Raw genomic sequence first — 20,769 nt, forward strand, 5'->3', positions numbered from 1 at the left:
GGGAGGGGGTATGTGGGTGTGTGCCCTCCTCCCTCAGGGGTTAGTTTATAGGTTTGGTTGGTTACAGCCCCCACCCACACCTGAGAAGCAAGTATTATTATCAAGGGCCAGCAATAGCTGCAGCAGATTAACCTGTTAAGGCAACAGGAAATTGTATAAATGGGATATGGAGTAAAACAGAAAGTCAGTAAGGAGAGGGGGATTAATCAATAAGTGCTGACTTAGCTAGTCAAGCTGTTACTACTGACAGTGATAGCTTCTGGGATGTATGTTTGTTGGCTGGGTGTTTATGGTTCTATCTGCCCCCTGCTAAGTTATGGAAGGTTCCACTCAGTAAAGGACCTTTAATTTTCTTTACCTGATATGCACCAGTGTGTAATAAGCCAGCTGGTCTGTTCAAAGTGGAAGGAAGAAATGCTGTGATGTTATTTTAAGCTCCACCCAAAAAGTGATGCAAGGACTGGAGCTTCCACCATTCCCCTTGGGAGCTGTGTCTCCCTTGAATTTACAGGTATTGCATCCCTTATAGTTCAAAAATCCAATAATGTTGTGAGATGATATCCAGTTTAATTATCAGTTACGGAACTGATAGTCACACACTGGGATGATGAAACGGAGTGTTTATTTCCCAGCAAAAAGCTACATCTCTTTGCAAAGAGGAAAATGTTCAGAGTTTAGCATCCATGGAAAGTGTTTATTGGGAGGAAAAACCCCCCCACAGATACTAGGGCAATGTAACAAATAGTATCTTGTTTCGCTCTAAAGTCTGATAGCAGCTTTAGCCTACGTTTTAAGGAAGAATATAGCACTCATCAACCACAGTATTCTAGTCACTGTCACTTGTATAAAGAGTAACTCGGGATAAGGCTGAAGACTTTATTTGCCTGATACTTTATTTTATGTTCAAGAGATTCAGAATTAGTATAAATGGCTTTTAACTGTGTAAAGAAATGTCTCTGTAGCTGAGCTGGGATCTGTGCTCTGGCATCATCTGCAGCTCTCCTCTCTCCCTATGGAAGTCTGTAGCAGAAGGAAACCTCAGCTCACATACAGCAGGGAAGGTATCTCTCCTTATGATTGAGATCCTGGGTGTTATTGGAGGGGAATCATCTCCCTCAGAATGGAGGAGCTAATGTTGACTCTGGCCAGCAGAATGGAGTTAAAGGTATTAATGTGCCCCTGCATGAGGAAAATAGTTATCATTTAAAAAACCTCAACCTGCTCTTCTAATGTAGAAAAATGCCAAGTTCCTGTGGTGCCCATGTTAGACCTGGGGTCTAGAAGCTTGACTGGGAATCCAACCCTGGTCTCTCGTGTGTTAATAATACAGACTACCTACTATAAAACCCCCAAAGAAAGTCACATACTCTTTAATTTCTTATTTTTCATGTTAAATTACTTCTGGGCATGCTGGGAAGGGTTATAGTAAATTTTCACCAGATTTATCTGGGAAAAGCAGAATAGTGTTGACTTTACTACTAATGCTAGATGATTCCCAGTTCTAAGCTTGATGTAAAATTTGTTGCCTTATGAACTAATCTTACTTCTGGTCCTCTGAGAACCACACCTTAAGTGCTGTAATTAAAGACTGGGTTATTATGACTGGGAGTCTGTGAGCTCAAGGAAAATCTTGAGCAAGTGGCTACATTCCACTATTAATTTGAAAACAGCCTCTTTAATCCCTTTCTAAATCAGGATCATGTAGATATGGTAGAGACCCGGGGGGGGGGGGGAAGGAAACTATTTTGGTGATTGATCTTTCACTAGTTTGAGAACTTAGAAGTTTGTTTGAAGCTTTGCAAGAGGATCCCTGAAAAGGTGGTAAAATCTCCGGAATGAAGTAATTGTGTTTACATGTATGAACCCCTGGCTAGTCAGCAGTTTGCAGTTCAATGTTTTCATGGACTTGCAAGCAATGAAGTTAGTTTTTAACACACCAGTATTGTTTGCTTTTTTTAAAAAATACAAGGGATTTTTTTTCTTATCAAACTTAGTTTATTTATAGCTGTAAAGGTGATTCTGTTATGTTCTATTAAGGATTTCTTAAGAAATCCTTAAGTAGTGCACATATCACATTATTCACAGGAGGTCCTGCCAGCTGTTCTCTGAATGCACAACAAATAGTCTGACAATTGCCAGGAAAACACTTATTAACTGTCATGTGTGTTGCTGCTGCTTCTTGGTGTTCTAGTTAAAAATGTCTCAACAGATGAGGAACGTTGTGGGGGCTGGGAAGCAGTGTAGGGTATTAATGTGCAAAGCAGAAAAAGAAAAGTTTCAGTGCTTGATGTCATGTTTGGTTCTATACCAATGGTTGGGGTATTACTGTTAATTTTATGAAACCAATCTTTTTAGGATTGGTGTATTAAATATTTTGAGCTGTTTTGAGGAATTATTGAATTAAAATGACAGAAGAAAAGACACAAGGAGCAGACTTTAAATCCCAAAGTATAAACGACTGTGGTTTTTGTGTACTTATTTGGGGGAAACATCTAATTATTAGTTGTATTCTAGCAATCAAGAGGCCCCAACTGTGATCAGAGCATCGCTGCGGTAGGTGCTGTCCATATACAAGGCAAGAGACCGTTCCTATCCTAAAAAACTTACTGTCTAAATAGAGATTGTTACTTTCTTCCGCCTGTGTCTTATCCCCATTTTACCGATGGGAACTGAGGCACAGATGAAGAGACTTGGCCAAGGTCTCAAAGGAAGTCTGTGGCAGAGCCAGGATATAGGATTGCCATCTCTGAAGTCCAAAAAACCCAGGACATCTGGGATGATCCTGACAGCATAAAACTAGATAGCTGGCAATGTGCACTGAGCACCCTTACGGATTTCCTGGAACAACCTACCTCATGCAAAGGGACAATCCTTGGAAAATCTGGACTGGTGGCTAAGTAGCCAGTACCTGCAGACAGAGCTTTTGAATTGCAATCCAAGTTCCTTAAACACAGAATATCCTTGCTTTCTGTTTACTTAGATTTTCTCTCTGGAACTTTCACAACAGACATTCAACCTCCAAAATGTTGACAGTACCTTTATCTCTATAACAAAAAATACCATGTAAATAATCTAAAAAAATACATTTAAAAATTTCACAATGACTGTCAACCAGAACAATATTAGCCAGCTATAGACTCCATCCCTGACAGGTACCTGGCTGGCAAAATTACATTATACATAATGAAATTCCTAAAAGTATAGCAATAAAGCCGAGAAAACTGACGTCAAGTCAAAGTTGCAGTGTTTGAACCCGGATCCTGAGAGGTTCTGAAATCATTCCAATTTGCTAGTGCTCAGGACCCCGCAGGAGTGAAGACCTAAAGCCCCAATCCTGCAGCTAACGCCATATAGATGAACCTCAGGTCTTTAACTTGGAATAATATTAAAACATATGCAGAGATAGTAAATGACTCATTGGTTTGTGAATGATTGCTGAGCACTGTTCAAAATCAGGTGCCTTAAGTGACCAAATATGGATTTAGCCACTTAGAGTGAAATCCTGGTCCCGTTGAAATCAATTGGAGTTTTGCCCCTAGTTCCGAAAACATTGACCAGACTGTACATATTGTAAATGACTGCAATAATACATGTTGTACACATCGTATTTTGGGGAGTGTCATAGGTATTTTCTCTATGCCATGGGGGTTGGTTATATTTCTTTCAAAATACAAGAAATACTCCAGTCCCATTCTCTGATGTGTATTTGTTACTCAACTACATTAAAATGTAAAGCTGTATTTGGCCACCGATTTGAAGCAAGTAAGGGCTTGTGGTGGTGGTTTTTAGCCCGGAAAGTAGAATAACATTATTTTTATTAGCATGATGGTAAAGCAAAACTGATCAGATTTTGTGCATGAGCAGCTAATTATGATAATTTTTACTGCAGGCACTATTGCAAAGGGATCCAGTCCAAACCTACAGAAGTACATGTGTTTGGGTTTAGTCCATCAGTTGTCAACTCATTATGGGCCTAAGGTGAACGATGCAGTTGGAAAGGTCACAAGAAGTGATGTGAAACGGAGCTGGAATTCTTCAGAGCTTTTTTTTCTGCAAACAGATGTATAAAACAAATCCTTTCTTGGGCATTCCTGTGTCCATACTTTCCGGACAAATGTTCTACTTTTAAAAAGTTCAGTCGAAGCATAAGTAATGTTTTACCTCAACTTACAGCAGGTATATTTTCAAACCAATTGATTGGAATGCTGAAGAGTAGGGTATATATCATTAACTAGCATTTGACTTGTATTTTCCTTGCCACCAAACTTTCTACTTGTAAATCTAAAAACTCTGCTAATCGCATTAAGTCTGCAAGAACCTCTTTCCACAGTGTTATGAAACCAGTGGGGGGAGAAACATCTAACAAGCTTCTTTATTACCTTCCATTCTGTCATCTTTCAGCCTGGCCTTTTTCAGATATAAAATATCAAAAGTCTCAAACAGATGGAGTGACAATAGGAAATCTGAGATAGGGAGAGACTGCACGTCTCTTACAATTCAGCTATAACTACACTGATAGAAAAAGGTAATACAAATGTTAATAAAAAGTACAAAATTAAGCATTTGAACTCCCTCTTTACAATATAATGCTAGTATTTTATCCACCCACTGACACTTTTCAATTAATATTCATGAGAATTTAGACTTGGTGTTATAGGCTGCCCTATACCTATTCTGTTAATTCCCCCTGAACTTAATGTCCCTTATCTTGAATTTCTCATTTATCTTTCACTCAGGTAAACACTGGCTGAAATTGGTAGGAGTTCGTATAAATAAGGCCTTCAGGGCTTGGCCCAATGGAAATCTTGAGTGCTCAGCATCTCTTGTAATTTGGCATTTTAGGAAAAAAATACAAAATAAATGTAATGGCTACAGTGTGTAAACCCAGGACCCAATCCTGTAACCCCCTTAAAAATCATTTTTGACTTAAATGAGAGTACCGATGTGCATGGAATATGGGATTGGGCCCTAAACTTGCACTCCAGTTCATACCAAGAACTGCATGCAAGCAACGTTCATGAAAACTCTATTTTACTTACAGTCCGGTTTGCTCCTTCAAGTGTGGATGTTCATCCTGTGTTTTAGTAAGATTTGTGGTTAAACACTGAGCTTACCCAACAACTCCACTGAGTAAAAACAGAGTAGGGACTTCAGGATATCACTTACTCAGTTGCAGTTGTGGGCTTTCAACACACCTCATGATTCCCTGATGTTACTACTAGTAGAGTTCTAGTAAAAAGAGGAAAAGGTCCATTCAAAGGGTGCACTTTATGGGCTATATCCAAGGCCCAGGTAGTCCTCTAACTGATTTTAATAGGAGCTGGATTGTGCTTTATGTCCTCGATTTTTCAACAGTGAAACAGTACCGTTCTCCAGAGATTGAGACTCTGAATGCATTAAAGCAAACTCACAGCTCTATTTTACAAGATATTTCATATTTAAAATTGATACAATAAATTCTGTGTTGAAACCATTCCTTGCTGAAACACAATTGGGTTATTAAGTTGAATGTTGCAGATGTCTTATTGCATTCCACCCAATTAGTTTGTAAGCGATATTTAGGGGTATTTGTCAGATTAGCAAACCTATTAATATGTTGTTGGCTTCCAGATAAAGCAACCGTTGCTGTACTGCCCAGGATACAGAAATAAGCCATTAGAGACCCTAAGGAAGGAGAATATATACACACTTGAGGGCTGATTCATTATTGCTCTATGGCCCGCTTGCACTGGCATAGGGAATCTCTGCATTGCCCCTGCAGAAGCAGTATACCGAGGTAAATTGTAGATTGAATCAGGATTTGGCTGGAGGAAGGAGAGGGTAAAGAGTAGAAGGATGGGTGGCCAAGGCAGTCTTGTGACCTGGCAATTCTCTCTCCTGCAAGCCTTGAAGGCTGCATGAAATCCAAATGTTCTTTGTCCTTGCATCAGCCCTAGCAACCAGGCTGGGACAAACTTCCCTTAGTTCCTGATCCAAAGTCCATTTAAAATAACCTAGTCTTTCTATTGACTGCAGTGGACTTTGGCTTACGCCCTTAGGAGGCCATTTTTACTACTCTTATTTACGTGTATATTCTACTGACATCAATGGGATTATTCACAGAACTTCATCTTGAAGACTTCCCGTTTCATCAGGTAGTGTCTGAATAAGACCCCGTCTTCCTAAAATTTCTCATTATTGCTGCTCCTTGCAGCCAGCCACCTTCTAACCACTGTCATCTGACTCTGCTCAGAGCAAGCCTGGGTGATGTGGTTGTTAAAACACCAGTGGCTGCTGGCCATCTGTCTACACCAGCTGTACAGGTGATTAAATACTGGAAAAATTTATAAAATAACTGTTGTGTAGATAAGTCCAGAGAATGACGTGGGCTGGACCTACCAGAGGCAGATGAATTTTGAGACTGCACCTTGCATAGATTGCAGGGATGTAAGGCAAAAGTCATGAAGCCCAGAGAAGCCTGGGTAGGATCCATGAAGGCACTTAGGCCTGGTCTATACTGGGGGGGGGAGATAGATCTAAGTTACGCAACGTCAGCGACGTGAATAACGTAGCTGAAGTCGACATACTTAGATCTACTCACCAGAGTGTCTTCACTGTGGTAAGTTGACGGAGTCGATGGGAGAGTGCTCGGCGGTTGATTTATCACGTCTAGATTAGACAGGATAAATCGACCCCCGCTGGATCGATCGCTGCCCATCAGTCCGGCGGGTAATGTAGACAAGCCCAGTTTTAGTTCCATTGCAATCCACAAAACTCATGCCAAACCCTGTAGGTACCTATGTTTTTCAGAATAAAAGTTTCCTAGGTGTCTATCCTGCCTCCAGGCATGCTTATTGTTATCTCCCTCTATAGTCCAGTGATTAGGGCATCCACCTAGAATGTGGTAGATGCAGGCTCCAGTCCCCCTGCTCCAATCACTTTTTCATTATTTATCCACAGTGCAACAGCTTCAATATGAGGGAGCCCTGTAATGGTTCTTGAGATACTCAGGACTGAGTCACCTTGTTACCCCCTTCCTCTAGGGAGATGGTGTCTTGGCTGTGGGAGCTGGGTATTAGCTTGCTTACCTCTCCAGCCTTTCAGCCACTCAAGCACTATCCTCTGAGTTATGGCACCCCTGTCTATGCCTTTCAGGTTAACAAGAGGTGCACCTGAGTCCCTTGAAATGTTCCTCTGTTATATCCAGCCACTGACACTAGCTACTCTGAGATCCCAGATCCTCTGTCTCCAAAGGAGCAGTGTACCCCAGTTTACTAGTTCTATCTTATGTCACCCCCCCATATAACGCAAAGCATGTATAAAACAAAAGGTTTATTTAAGAAAGGGTAGAGGTTTCAGCAGAAACTAGCGTGATGGAAACGGTTACAATACAAAACAAAAATAACAAAATGAGAAATAGGGTCTACTTTTATTAATAGCTACCTTTCCTATCTAGTAAAGTAGATTTATTAGTTCAGTCTATTGCAGAGCTGGCTGGTTTCCCAGGATCCAGTCGTTCACGAAACATTCCCGGCTCAAGGAGATGTCTCCATCATGAATGGATGCTGTGTGTCTTTCTCCACCCTGTGATATACTGAATGTCTCTTGTCTTTATCCACAGACAAGGCAATCCCCTGTCTGTTCCTTTTTATCTCCAAGTGGTTTGGATTGTTTATAATTTGGCTTTAATGGTTTTCCATTGACTTTTCTATGTTGTTGCAAGGGCAGACAATTGAGCAATAAATTATATACAGTAATTCACTAGCTGAGGAGGGGTGACAAATACCTCTTGCTTGAATGGGCCAGACATACTTTGACTCAATATCCATCCAAGACCATAAGGCATAGTTCCCATTGTATAGGGAGTCTATGCACCAAACTCAGCTTTGTGGATTACCGTGTTGTTCCTGTGATTTTTCTAGGTGCCTAAAAGTTAGGCACCATGACGCTCAGCATTGCAATGCCTAAGACCTTTCCATTTCTGCTGCCATAATTAAGAGAGACTTCTAATTTATTAAAGGGTGTGTTATTTGTAGCACATGTAACATGCTTCCTGTCTTTGTGAACCCTTCCTTGTCCTCTTGTCAAGACTGGAATGTTTGTGGCTTGGGAAGAATTCCAAATCTCAGGTTTTAAAAATTGTGGACCAAACCCAAGGATACATGTTCAAAAGAGAGCCTTCCGTGGGCTTCTTTTTTTGTGCAAAGGTTTGCAGCGTTCTAAACTAATAGTAAGAAAAATATCCAAGTACAGGTTATGGCAGGTAACACTCAGCATACTCTTCCAGACATTCATGCAGCTCCCATTGGCTGGGGGAGAGGGACAGAGATACCATCACTAGTCACCGGGCAGTCAGCCATGGAGACAGCATAATTAGTTGCCAGGCAGAGTCAGCCATGGAGGCATCATCACTTTTTTCCACAAATGAATATAAACAAGTCAAAATACTGACCACAGTTATCTGATGCACACCTTGCTGCAATCCTGAAGGTTTCAACTCCTCAGTCACGGAGTCCAAACATCAACAAACTGACAGAACTGAAGCATTGCTAGGTGTCTTGCAAACACTAAAAACTCTCTGGCAGGCAAAGAATTGTATAAAGTTGTATGACAGTTTCATTATTTCTAAGAAATTCAAAATAAAAAATACACTATAAACATTTTCTTTTCTGAACACCATCTTCAGTGACATTATTGGCCCACTGGATTTGAAGACTGGCACTGGCCCTAAGGTAAATTGAGTTTAATTGAGACCCCTGATTTAGGCACTAGTATTCATCAGGTTTCAGGTATTTCTGCAACGTAATCCCTAGACAAGTTTTAAACCCTCAAGAAGCCCAGCCTAATGAGTATAGCTGCCATTTATTTCACCAATATAGCCTTTAAGGAACAAATGTGATTGTCAACCTGATTAAGTCTTCCTTGAAAAGAAAAATGGAAAGGATATAAATAAAAAGATTCTTGCACTACTCACTGAATGTCTGGATGGTTCTTGGGATAGCCAGGACTGAGTCACCTTGTTACCCCCTTCCTCTAGGGAGATGGTGTCTTGTCTGTGAGAGCTGGGTATTAGCTTGCTTACCTCTCCAGCCTTTCAGCCACTCAAGCACTATCCTCTGAGTTATGGCACCCCTGTCTATGCCTTTCAGGTTAACAAGAGGTGCACCTGAGTCCCTTGAAATGTTTAGATTCATAGAGTCTAGGACTGGAAGGGACCTCGAGAGGTCATCGAGTCCAGTCCCCTGCCCACATGGCAGGACCAAATACTGTCTAGACCATCCCTGATAGACATTTATCTAACCTACTCTTAAATATCTCCAGAGATGGAGATTCCACAACCTCCCTAGGCAATTTATTCCAGTGTTTATCCACCCTGACAGTTAGGAACTTTTTCCTAATGTCCAACCTAGACCTCCCTTGCTGCAGTTTAAGCCCATTGCTTCTTGTTCTATCCTTAGAGGCTAAGGTGAAAAAGTTTTCTCCCTCCTCCTTATGACACCCTTTTAGATACCTGAAAACTGCTATCATGTCCCCTCTCAGTCTTCTCTTTTCCAAACTAAACAAACCCATTCTTTCAGCCTTCCTTCATAGGTCATGTTCTCAAGACCTTTAATCATTCTTGTTGCTCTTCTCTGGACCCTCTCCAATTTCTCCACATCTTTCTTGAAATGCGGTGCCCAGAACTGGACACTATACTCCAGCTGAGGCCTAACCAGAGCAGAGTAGAGCGGAAGAATGACTTCTCGTGTCTTGCTCACAACACACCTGTTAATACATCCCAGAATCATGTTTGCTTTTTTTGCAACAGCATCACACTGTTGACTCATATTTAGCTTGTGGTCCACTATAACCCCTAGATCTCTTTCTGCCGTACTCCTTCCTAGACAGTCTCTTCCCATTCTGTATGTGTGAAACTGATTTTTCCTTCCTAAGTGGAGCACTTTGCATTTGTCTTTGTTCCTTTGTTATATCCAGTCACTGACACTAGCTACTCTGAGATCCCTGATCCTCTGTCTCCAAAGGAGCAGTGTACCCCAGTTTACTAGTTCTATCTTATGTCACCACCCATATATAACACAAAGCATGTATGATGCTTCCATGGCTGACTCTGCCTGGCAACTAATTATGCTGTCTCCATGGCTGACTGCCCGGTGACTAGTGATGGTATCTCTGTCCCTCTCCCCCAGCCAATGGGAGCTGCGGGGGGCGGCGCCTGCAGCAGACATTGGGCAACCCAGCGTGTCTGCATGTGTCTCTTTTCCGTGGGACGCAATGGGGAGGTTCTCGGGCTGCAGATGGCCCGCGGGCTGCGACTTTGAGACCCCTGGCCTAAATAGTAAAGAATGTGACCCTTTTTTAACAATAAGGGGACAGTTCCATCCACTGTCTCTTTAACTATCAGGAATTAAAATTTCTGACAAATTACTTTTCAAATTCATGTGAAGCATCTCTCCTTACATATAATGACCCTCTCCTCTAATTGCTACTTCACACTTGAATAGTACCTTTTGCGTCAGATCTGGGGCTGGTGTAAATCAATATAGGAACACTGAAGCTGGTTGAGGACCTAACTGTACTTTCAATGATTGACCAACATGAATTCTTACAACACTCAGAAATTAAGCTATTGTTACCTCATATATATTCTTTTTTATACAAGTCATCTGAGTTGTAGAGGGAGTAAGTGACTTATTTAAGGCACACAGCAAATCTCCATCTTTGTAACCAAAATATTCATGCTTGAATGTCTAATATTAAAGTACTTACATAGTGTGTGTTTTGTTTTAACTACCTGTACCACAGCATGGGGTAAAAGGTGGTGGGGCCTATGAAGTTCTCCCTGGGAGCCACTGGATGTTTAAGATGGAGGTATTTGATAAGTTGATAAGTTAAGAACCCAAGGACAAAACACTGCCTCCCCAATTGGTTTCCTTTCATAGTTGGAATGGATTCATATTCTGCATCAAAAGGCTGCAGCAGTATTTTTACCTCCCAGTAGTCCTAGTGGGGAACATTACTTGATGAATGACCATATAAAGTTGAAAATGTTAAAAAAAAAAATCTGTATAGCCCTCCAGCAAAAAGTTAAAAGAAAAAGGCATCAGGAGTAGCTGGTGCACTTATTATTAATGGGACAGCCAATGTACAATTCCTCTAAAAAGTGAACTACCTGTTACTAATAACATAGTAGATAGCCTTACATGTTTTGTTATCTTTTACCATATGCAGCCAGAGTCTCTTACATGTCACTCAGCTTAGACAATGAATCCACACTAGCTAACTTCATCTTTTGCTTGCTAGTTTCCCAGTCTGGTTCTCATGCATTAGCATAAACAACAAGGAGTCTGGTGGCACCTTAAAGACTAACAGATTTATTTGGGCATAAGCTTTCGTGGGTAAAAACCTCACTTCTTTGGATGCATTAGCATAATATTGCTGGGGATTCCTAGGGGAATGTTCAAATGCATTGATAACATTATGAAGACCTTTCTCTTCATATAAAGCGTCATAACTATTTATAGGGTGTTTAATCTATTTTGGGACCCTTAAACTGCTTGACACTGTCCTTTGAGCATCATGGATGGGAGAACAGATAAAAGACTGAGACCATTCCTGGCTTTCTCTGGTGCTGTGCTGTGCACTGTTTCTAGCATCCATCATTATTTGATGACCACCCGTAAAAAGTTCTCATTCCTAGAACTCCACAAGCTTGCACCACATTAAGGTGATTCACTGGAAACCTACACTTTTCTTTTTTAATCAAATGGTCAATAAAATGTATTTTGATGGATTAGATAACTCTTCCTCTGGGTAACCATAGTGCCGCTAAAAAAGAGCTTGTCTTCCTTCTCATCATTTTATATCAACCATCAGCTTCCTCCACCTCAAGATGATTGCTCCCATTAAGTTTTACAGCGCTGGTATGCAGGACTTTACCATCATCTGTCTGACTAGTGCAGCATCTAAATCCTGGCTTTCAGTTCTGTCAATTTAAAAGTGTAGTGACCTCGCACATCCAGCAAAATCTAATCTAAACACATTTCAATGACTCTCGTCTAGGAGCCATCTTGGCTTGGCCAAGATGGGGAGTGGAGATTGTTTTAGGAGTCTTCCCTTTCCTCTTCCCCAGAAAGAAACAGTTTAGGAATTGTCAGCTGCCTCATAAAGCTCATGGGTACCATCTTAAATTCCTTCATAGTCCTTGAGACATGTTTGAAGACTCGGATGCTTTGGGACAAAGTGTACTGTTACACCTGTTTCAATTCAAAATAGTTCATTTGCTTCAGTGGATTTATACTTCGAGTTAAGCATGTGCTTATAGGCTTTGCGGAACTGCGGCCTAAGTAAGGGCATGCTTTGGTTTTAAGGTAAAAAATTCTGTTTAATGAGACAGTTTCAGTGGGAGAAGAAAGAAGATGCATATATTTTAAGGACAGAAGAGACCACGATGATTATCTAGTCTGACCACCTGCATAAAGCTAGTTGGGGAATCATTTGGACAAAACAGTTTTTGTTGGAAAATACCAATTCATCAAACCTGAAATTTTCCTTTGAAGGGGCAGTTTTGATTAAACTTTTATCAGGAAGGTTTCTTAGGCTCCAGGATGGAAGTTCTAGAGACATCAATGGTTTTGGCCCTCATCTGGGATGCAGAAGTTATGGAGAACCCTGTTTTGCCTATTTCTGAGGGAACTTGAACCTAGCTCTTCTACATTGCAGATGAGCACTCTAACAATTGAGCTACGGGTATTCTGGTGTGAGACACCTTTAATTGTTTGTTGGAGTTGTTCCACTTTGTATTAATTAAATATTTGTCAGGCCAAAGGAGATTGACTCTATGGTCCAGTAGCTAGCTCCCTCAGCTGAGATGTTGAATACCCAGGTTCCAGTCCCTGCGCCATTGAATATTTTATGTAATTATTTATACAAAATCAAACAACTCCACGAGAGATAGAGAGAGAACCCATCCCAGAATTAGCCAATGTCTGGGTGGTTAGGACACTTGCTTGGGATAGACTCCCATGTTTCCTTTATCCCAGGGGAGTGTCCTAAGCACTCAGGCTATTGTGGGGTGGATCTCCTCCGTTTTTGTTTTTTGTTTTGTTTTGTGAACAACACCAGAAGGTCTTAGTTTCATACCAACCTGGAATGGAGACTCTTCCTGCACCTATGTCAGATCCTAGGCCCAATGCAGTCAATGGCAAAGTTCCTATCTATTTCAGTGGAGAAGGATCAAGCCCCTGTTGTAGTAGACACTTGCCTAATGGGATGATGCATGCTTTCTCAAAATCAGCTGTTCAACATACAATGTAAAACACACGCTGACCTCAGTGGCATAGCGAATCTGAAATCCATGTTCCAATTTCTTATTTCATAAGGGTCAGAAAACTAGTGGAGTAGCCAGGTTTGATACTTTTCTGTTTTGTTTTCAGACAAAGAGGGTGAGGGCTAATATTTATGCCACTTGTATGACTAACTACACATAGGGTGACCAGATGTCCCAATTTTATAGGGACTGTCCCGATTTTTGGGTCTTTTTCATATATAGGTTCCTATTACTCCCCACTCCCTATCCCGATTTTTCACACTTGCTGTCTGGGCACCCTAACTACACCTGGTGATGTGTAACTGCTGTAGAAGTGTGCATGTTGCTTGAAGAAAGAACAAACACTTGATTAGCCCTAGAGGGAGGGGGGAATTTCGGCGGACTTTTGAGACTCAGCACTACCCCAAAGGGGGATCAATATGTATATACATACACCTATTCCTCTTTACACAGATGCCCAAAGACATATGCAAGTAATACATAGTAGTATAACCCCAGCACTTAATTTGCACTGAAAATGCAATTTTTTTACTTTCATAACTGACACAGCAAGAGCCCTGAGGGGCCAGGGCTCGAATTAAGCACTGGGTACAAGGTTAGATACTGCTAGGGGTGTGCCCCACACTGCCCAGGCGCACAGGCGGAGGCCGGACAGACCGCGCTGCGCCTCGCGCTCATCCAGCAGCAGCCGCGCAAGGCCGCGGGGGTGTCTCCGCACAAGGGGCGGGGCTTGCCGCCGGGGGTGGGCGGGGCCTGGCCGGTTGCTAGGGACGCGGCGGCCTGCGGCGCGGATGGCGGCGCTGGAGGCGGACGACGCCGGGGCCGCCCTGGATCACCTCATCACCCAGTTCAACAGCTACGACGATTACTTGGACTCGCAGATCACCACGCAGGACCTGTTCTACCTGGAGGTGGGCGGGGAGCGCCGCAGCCGCGGGGCGGCCCGAGACGGCACAGCTGGTCCCTCCGTGCGCCCCGGGCAGCCCCCCCCCCCCTGCAGCATTTCTCCTAGTGCAGCCCCTCAGGAAACCCCCCATGCAGCCCTTCCCCCAGTGCAGCTAGCCCCCCATGCAGCCCTTCTACCAATGCAGGCTCCCAGGAAACCCCCCTAAAGCCCTTCCCCCGTGCAGCGCCCTCCTGTTGCCCCCCCCCAGTCCTTCTCCTAGTACAGCCCCCCCCCCCAGCCCTCACCCATCACCCCTTCCCACGCTCCAATTATTTTTCATCAAATGTTCCCCCGCAGTGTTGGCATCACTAGGTTAGGGTTTCCAAGGACCCCGCATGTGAAATTGACTATAAACAAAAGTGAAACTGACTCCACGGAGTCTTTTTTCCCCCTCCCACTGAGATGGGAAGTATAAACAAGAAGATATAATAATGAGGGATAAACTGGATGGCTACAATTCTTTCACTCCCTAATCTGTGGTGTTCATAGTAACAGGGACAGAAATTTGCAGCACATGAAGGACCTTCAACATGTTTCTTTACATTTTAGAAATTGTTGCTTGTTTATAGATGTTGAGTTTTATTTGAAGTTTACTTTCAGTTATTTCTAATATATTTATTCCAGGCAGCTGCCTATGCTGTCTCGGCCTATGGGGATTCTATGGGGAGCCATGTTGCTCTAGCTGTGTTGTCCCTAGGATATTAGAGAGACAAGGTAGGTGAAGTAATATCTTTTACTGAACCAACTTCTGTTGGTGAGGGAGACAAGCTTTTGAGCTTATACAGAGCTCTTCTGGCCCAGACCTGAAGAAGAGCTCTGTTTAAACTCGAAAGCTTGTCTCTCTTGCCAACAAAAGTTTGTCCAATAAAAAATATTACCTCACCCACCTTGTTTCTCTATGGGAATTCTGCAAATACATAATTTTAATAATGGGCTTCAAATTGGTGGGCTGTGGGGAATTACTGGTTATTAGGATAATTTAATAGTGAAGCAATTTTTCCTCTTAGTTTCATGCTTATCATTAATTTTAATTAAGCCTAGTAAGGAACAAATATGGGCCTGATTCTGTGCTGTGGAAGTTAATGGCAAAACTCCCATTGACTTCAGTGGTGAGAAATCAGGGACTGTGTTCCAACATCACTCCTGCATCCCTCTGAAATTGCTGGAGGTGTTGGATGTCTTCCTGAGAACTGTAATAAAACATGGGGAATAATTAGTATTAACGAAATGTATTTCACAAACCCTCACCACTATGTGTGTCATCTCCCCAATGTATTTTTTCCCTTTTATTCTCTGCCATGTTTATTCTTAAGTTATCTTTCTTGACCCCCTTTTCCATTTTCTTTCTTTCTTTCTCCTTTTGGTCTATGATTTTTTTTCCCCACTACATTTCTCCTTGTGGAAAAATTAACCTTCTTTTTACATGTCACAGCAGCATCCCTACCTTTTGCATTATGTTCTCTTGCATTTCCCTTTTTTATTTTCCTGTGTTCTATTTATTCTCCTGTTTTCACTGCATGCCCCACTCTCTCCATTTGTTCATTCTTCCCTCCCTTCTCCCACACTTACTCTCCAAAACTATTGAGTGCTTAGTACCCTGGTGCTGAGGTCGGTGGCTAAGTCACTAGTCTAGAAGGTGTTGAGTCAATTCTGTTTTTCCTCCCCTGCACACACACTGCATAGCTTATCTTGGGCAAGTCACTTAGCTTTTCTGTGCTCCATTACTCGTCTGCTAAATGGCAGTGGTAGCACTTCCCTACCTCACAGAGGTGTTATGAGGATAAATACATCAAAAGATTGAGGCGCTGAGATAATATGGTAATGTGGGCCCTATAAGTACCATAGATAGCCAGGGACAAGATCAGAACATACGGGTTTGGGAGAGTTACATAAGGTGGAGGGAAGTAACTTCATGGTAGAATCAAGAACGGAGAGGACGTGGCCTAGGAGCCAAAATGGAAGAGCAGATGGGAGAATGAACAGCAAATGATAGCTGAAGAGTAGTGAAATGTGCTAGAAATAGGATGGAAGGATAAGAATTAAGTAAATTCAGCTGGAACAGGGAGTTAAGAGCTCCACTAGGAAGCTAATTTTCAAAAATAGATGAATTGCAAAATTAATAAATCTACCCAGTAGCTCCTCCCCAGGAGAAATATCAACCCCTTGACTGAGATACAAAGTAGAAAGGACATGAGGGACCATTGACTGGACTGTTTTTGCCTTTATTGTTGATTAATGGCATATTTGCTTTGAGCATTCATCATAAGGATCATTCATGTTTATCTTCTGTTTCAGGTAAACACTAAATCTAACTGCATCTCCACTATCATTAAAAGTTATGTCCTCCCATAGAGAAGGAGCCATAATGCTTTTTGAGTATCTGTTTGGTGGAAAAAACAAATCCTCTTTCCAAGTCCGCAGTAGTGCTATCATCTTTCAGTGACTTCCTTGAAGTCACAATCTGTGATGTTAGCAGTAGCAGCTCTTCTGTGAAATCCTTAGTTGCTTTCTGAGTATTTTCAGTATTTGATACATGTCATAGTCATTCATGCCCAGCTTTCTTGTTTGTTATAAAAAGTATGCAAGTTTATTAATGTTGGCATGGGAAATGTCAATACTGCTAGAGCAGTAAAAAACAGAGGAGGAGCTAAAGCTTCTTTAAATCCCAAATATGCAGCTCTTTATTTTGTAGTTTTAGTAAACTTTCCAAAGTCATTACGAGGAACTTACCTATCCTACTTCTGATTGTGTTTCTTCTTCTTCTAGCAGTTATTTTCTGAACCTATCACCAATAAAGGAAGCCAGGCTGTTCTTTCAGATAAATGTTATCAAGCATTAAATGCTAAAATTTGTGGAGCCCCAATGTTACGTACATTACAATAGAGATGGAAAATTGCAGTCTTTTGTTGGTTGCAAGTCTAAATGCTAGAATGACACTTTGGTGAAATGATTTCAGCAGCTTGTGCACGCGTACCATGCTATCTCACCATCATTTTAGGGTGCCCATCAGACCAAGAGAATCTTAGGCAAAGTCAACACCAGGCATGCGTTGCCAGTATAGTAGTATACCAATATACTGTGCTGGCAAAGCACTCCTAGCATGGACGTAACCGACAACTGACTGTGTTGGCAAAAGCCCCTAGTGTGGACGCAGCTTATACCATAAAGACCGTGCTTTTTGGAGGGATAGCTTACTCTTGTCTCTCCCTCTCTGAGCAATATAAGCTATACCAGCAAAAGCGTAGCTTTGCGAATATAAGCTGCATCTATGCTAGGGGTTTTTGCAAGGACAATTATGTTGGTTACAAAGTCACATCTCCTCAACCGCTTGCTGGCATAGCTATATCAGCAAAAGTTTGCAGTGTAGACATGGCTTTAGGCAAAAACATTGAAATAGCAGTTTTTCTTCTTACTTTGTTTAAAGGTAAATGCCCTCGATCTAAATGTGTTTTTTTTTTTTTACCGGGATAAATATTTTGGTTAGGGCTGTAATGTTTTACTGAAATACTTTTACCAGTGTGGAGGTACTTTATATTGGTGCCTTATACAGGTATAGTTTATTTCCCTTACTATATAGGTATAAGCAATACTGGTATAAAATGCCTTACCATTGTAATTGCATCCCTATTAGAGGTGGGGTGTTATTGTACCAACTAACTATGTACCGTTATCGTTAAAGCAATATAACTTGTGTGTAAACAAGCCCTAAGGACAGTATTGAAGCTTGTCAAGTCCAGTTTTGTGAAGTAGAGATGGGGTGAAAAGACGAATGTTAATGGCCTTTTCACCCTCTTTATCTGTGAATCTGAGTGTGAGACAGAATTAGCCAAAACAATGTTTTATTCACTGGCTAACTTCAGGGTGCTGAACTGGTCCAGAAATCCTTTGCAATGAACATCGGGTTGTTTGTTATTGTTTCTGCATGGGCTCTCCATTTAATGTGATTATCATCCAACTACAGAAGAATTGTATGGCTCCAAATACAGGTATTGGTCCACAATTGCAAACTGAGACGACGCTTTGGGGCTGACTTGTGCAGCAACGTTTTCTGATGTGTAAAACAGCAGCAAACTGATTTCTTAGGGGAATAAGACAAAATCATGCAAAGTAGATCTTCTCATGTCCAGTGCATGTGTAGAATGATTTAGGCTGGAATTGTCAAAGGGGCCTATCACAGATTAATCTCGGTTTGCAACTGTAGGCAAACATCTCTGTTTGTTGCCATACAATGCTTCTGTAGTTGGACGATAAACCCTGGCTCCTTTAAGGGGAATCAGAGCCCGGCCTACCTATTGCAGGCTCCTTTAAGGAGGACGAGCCAGTTTTGGACACCGTGTAAGCAATTAGCTGCCAACCAGCCATCTAGGCCAGTGGTCTCCAAAGTGGGGGTGCGCGGCAGGGGGTACATGCTCAAAATTTTTTTACTGATGGGGGTGTGCGATCAAAAAAGTTTGGAGACCACTGATCTAGGCAGTTGACAGTTACTACAAAGTTTCCAGAGCTTAGTTGCAGGGAGGTGCTCCTAGCAGGGCCAGATCTGGGTTTTTTGCTGCCTCAAGCTCCGAGAGCGGAACTGTCCAAGCAAAAAAACCCCCACAAAACCTCCAAGAGCGCAACTGCCCGGAATGCCGCCCCTGGAATTGCGCCGCCCCAAGCACATGCTTTGCTGGTGCGTAGAGCCAGTCTTGGCTCCTAGAGAGACAAGCTCTCAGAAACTCTAGGAGTAGGAGGACGACGAGGATTGCAGTCTTTTTGCCTCACCAAGCTGATAAGTGAAAGGAGTAAGTAAGGGAAAGGGGTTTGCTGGGGATAAACTGATTGAGGGCTCTAGCTGGCCTGAAGCGTAGCCCAGCTCCAGAAGGAGAACTGTGGCTTCCTTATCTGAAGAGTGTGAATTTTTTTCCCCATGGTAACCCATCTTGGGGAGGAGGGCTAGGGACTCCTGAACTTGGGAGAGGATGCTTGTTGACGTTAGCCTGATGGCCACAAGAAGGGTTGGAGTTGATGGGTCAATGAGGAAGGATTGGGGTGGTGGTTGTACTCTGTTAAAGGTGTTAATAACTGAAACCCCACAAAGGAGGTAGCTTGTTCTCAGTTCCATTGCAAGAGGGAAAGTAAGATGGCAGCAGGCCTGCAAGGCCATGCCACAAGGGGAGTCACCCTCTCACAGGGCTAAAGTGATTTAGCCCTCCAATCTCGATCACTTCAAGACTTCCTTTCAGTAGAGAGCTACTGATCCTCATTTAGCTTCTGAAATCAAAGTAAAACCTATCAGCCTTTCGTGATCTCTGAAAAGTTGGCAATGGTGAATGGGATGGAGGACAGACATGGTATTTCGCTTTGCAGTTTGTCTGTCAGGGTTTATTAGGTACCCATACAAAAGGATATGCCCCATCCCTCAAACTGGTGCCTCCTGCCTGGTGCTGAACTCATCAACTCTTCGTAAGTGGTTGGGCTGCTTTCCTGTGTAGTGGGTGTTTTAAATGTCTAATTTAGAACACAATAAAACCATGAGCTAGCTGTTTTAAACAAGAGATAAACCTGAAAATGGCCTGGCAGCTTGCAGGCAATGGTGGAGCCACGTTCTGTGGCTGAGGAAAGAAGATGAGAGGCCTTCCGAAAACTTAACACTTAAGCCGCTGGTTTGCTGATCCCATAGCTTACCATGCTGACCTATATTGCCCCATTGTTTCCTTGTACTCCCTGTTTGGTCTGTCTGTCTCCCTCCATCAGTTGTCTGTCATCGTACACTTAGATTGCAAGCTGTATGGGGCAAGGGCCATCTTGTTCTGTGTTTGTCCAATGCCTAGCACAATGGGTCCAGGTCCATGACTGGGGTTCCCCAGTGCTATAATACAAATAATTAATAAAATGAGACAGATGGGGAAAGTCTGCAAGCTTTAGGCTACTTCTGATGCTATTTTTTCTCCACTGTGTTATGGCTTTTCATTAGCATAGCAGGGATGGTGATAATATCAAATACCCGCAGTGTGGTCTCCCAATAGCATTGAGGCCCAACTACAGAACCTGCAGCCTACAATTTGCAGGCATGCCGCAGTGCTTGTTGGAGTCCCACTGACTTCAATGGGGCTATGTGGGTGCAGCAGTTTACCTGCACACTCAAAGATTGATTTATTTTATGGTCAGAAGAAACCATTATGGTGGTTTTGTCTGATCTCCTGCCCAGCACGTGCTATAGAATTTCACCCCGGTAATTCCTACATCAAGCCCATAACATTGGGTTGGGCAAGAGCATATCTTAAAAGTTGAACGTGGCAGGAAGTGGCCATAAATAAGAGACAACCTGTCTTCTAGGACTTAAAAGTCTAAAAGCCACAAACAGGCAAAGGATTAGGAACAGGCACATAGCTTACAAGCAAATTAATATAGTGAAGAATTGGTAAAATAAATGAGGTGGTGTCATGATGCTGGTATGATGATATGAAATGATAATAGGGTATGATATCATGGAAAAGGCCAGGTCAACCAGTAGAAACTCAGCATGGATTACACAAAG

At 42.3% G+C, this 20,769-nt stretch overlaps 1 protein-coding gene across 2 annotated transcripts in view; it reads left to right on the plus strand.

The window, feature by feature from the left end:
* Positions 1–20,769, plus strand: part of CFAP299 (cilia and flagella associated protein 299) — a 410,267-nt gene continuing 389,498 nt past the window's right edge. The window contains exon 1 of one of the 2 annotated variants that reach the window (XM_065596000.1): positions 1–511. In XM_065596000.1, the coding sequence (XP_065452072.1) occupies positions 452–511 (60 nt within the window). In that variant the 5' untranslated portion in view covers positions 1–451. Of the gene's footprint in view, positions 512–14,052; positions 14,218–20,769 lie in introns of those variants that run through there. The other variant, XM_008165688.4, reaches the window with a different exon arrangement.

The sequence above is a fragment of the Chrysemys picta genome, chromosome 5 (assembly GCF_011386835.1).
Source record: "Chrysemys picta bellii isolate R12L10 chromosome 5, ASM1138683v2, whole genome shotgun sequence".
NCBI classification, from domain to species: Eukaryota; Metazoa; Chordata; order Testudines; family Emydidae; genus Chrysemys; species Chrysemys picta.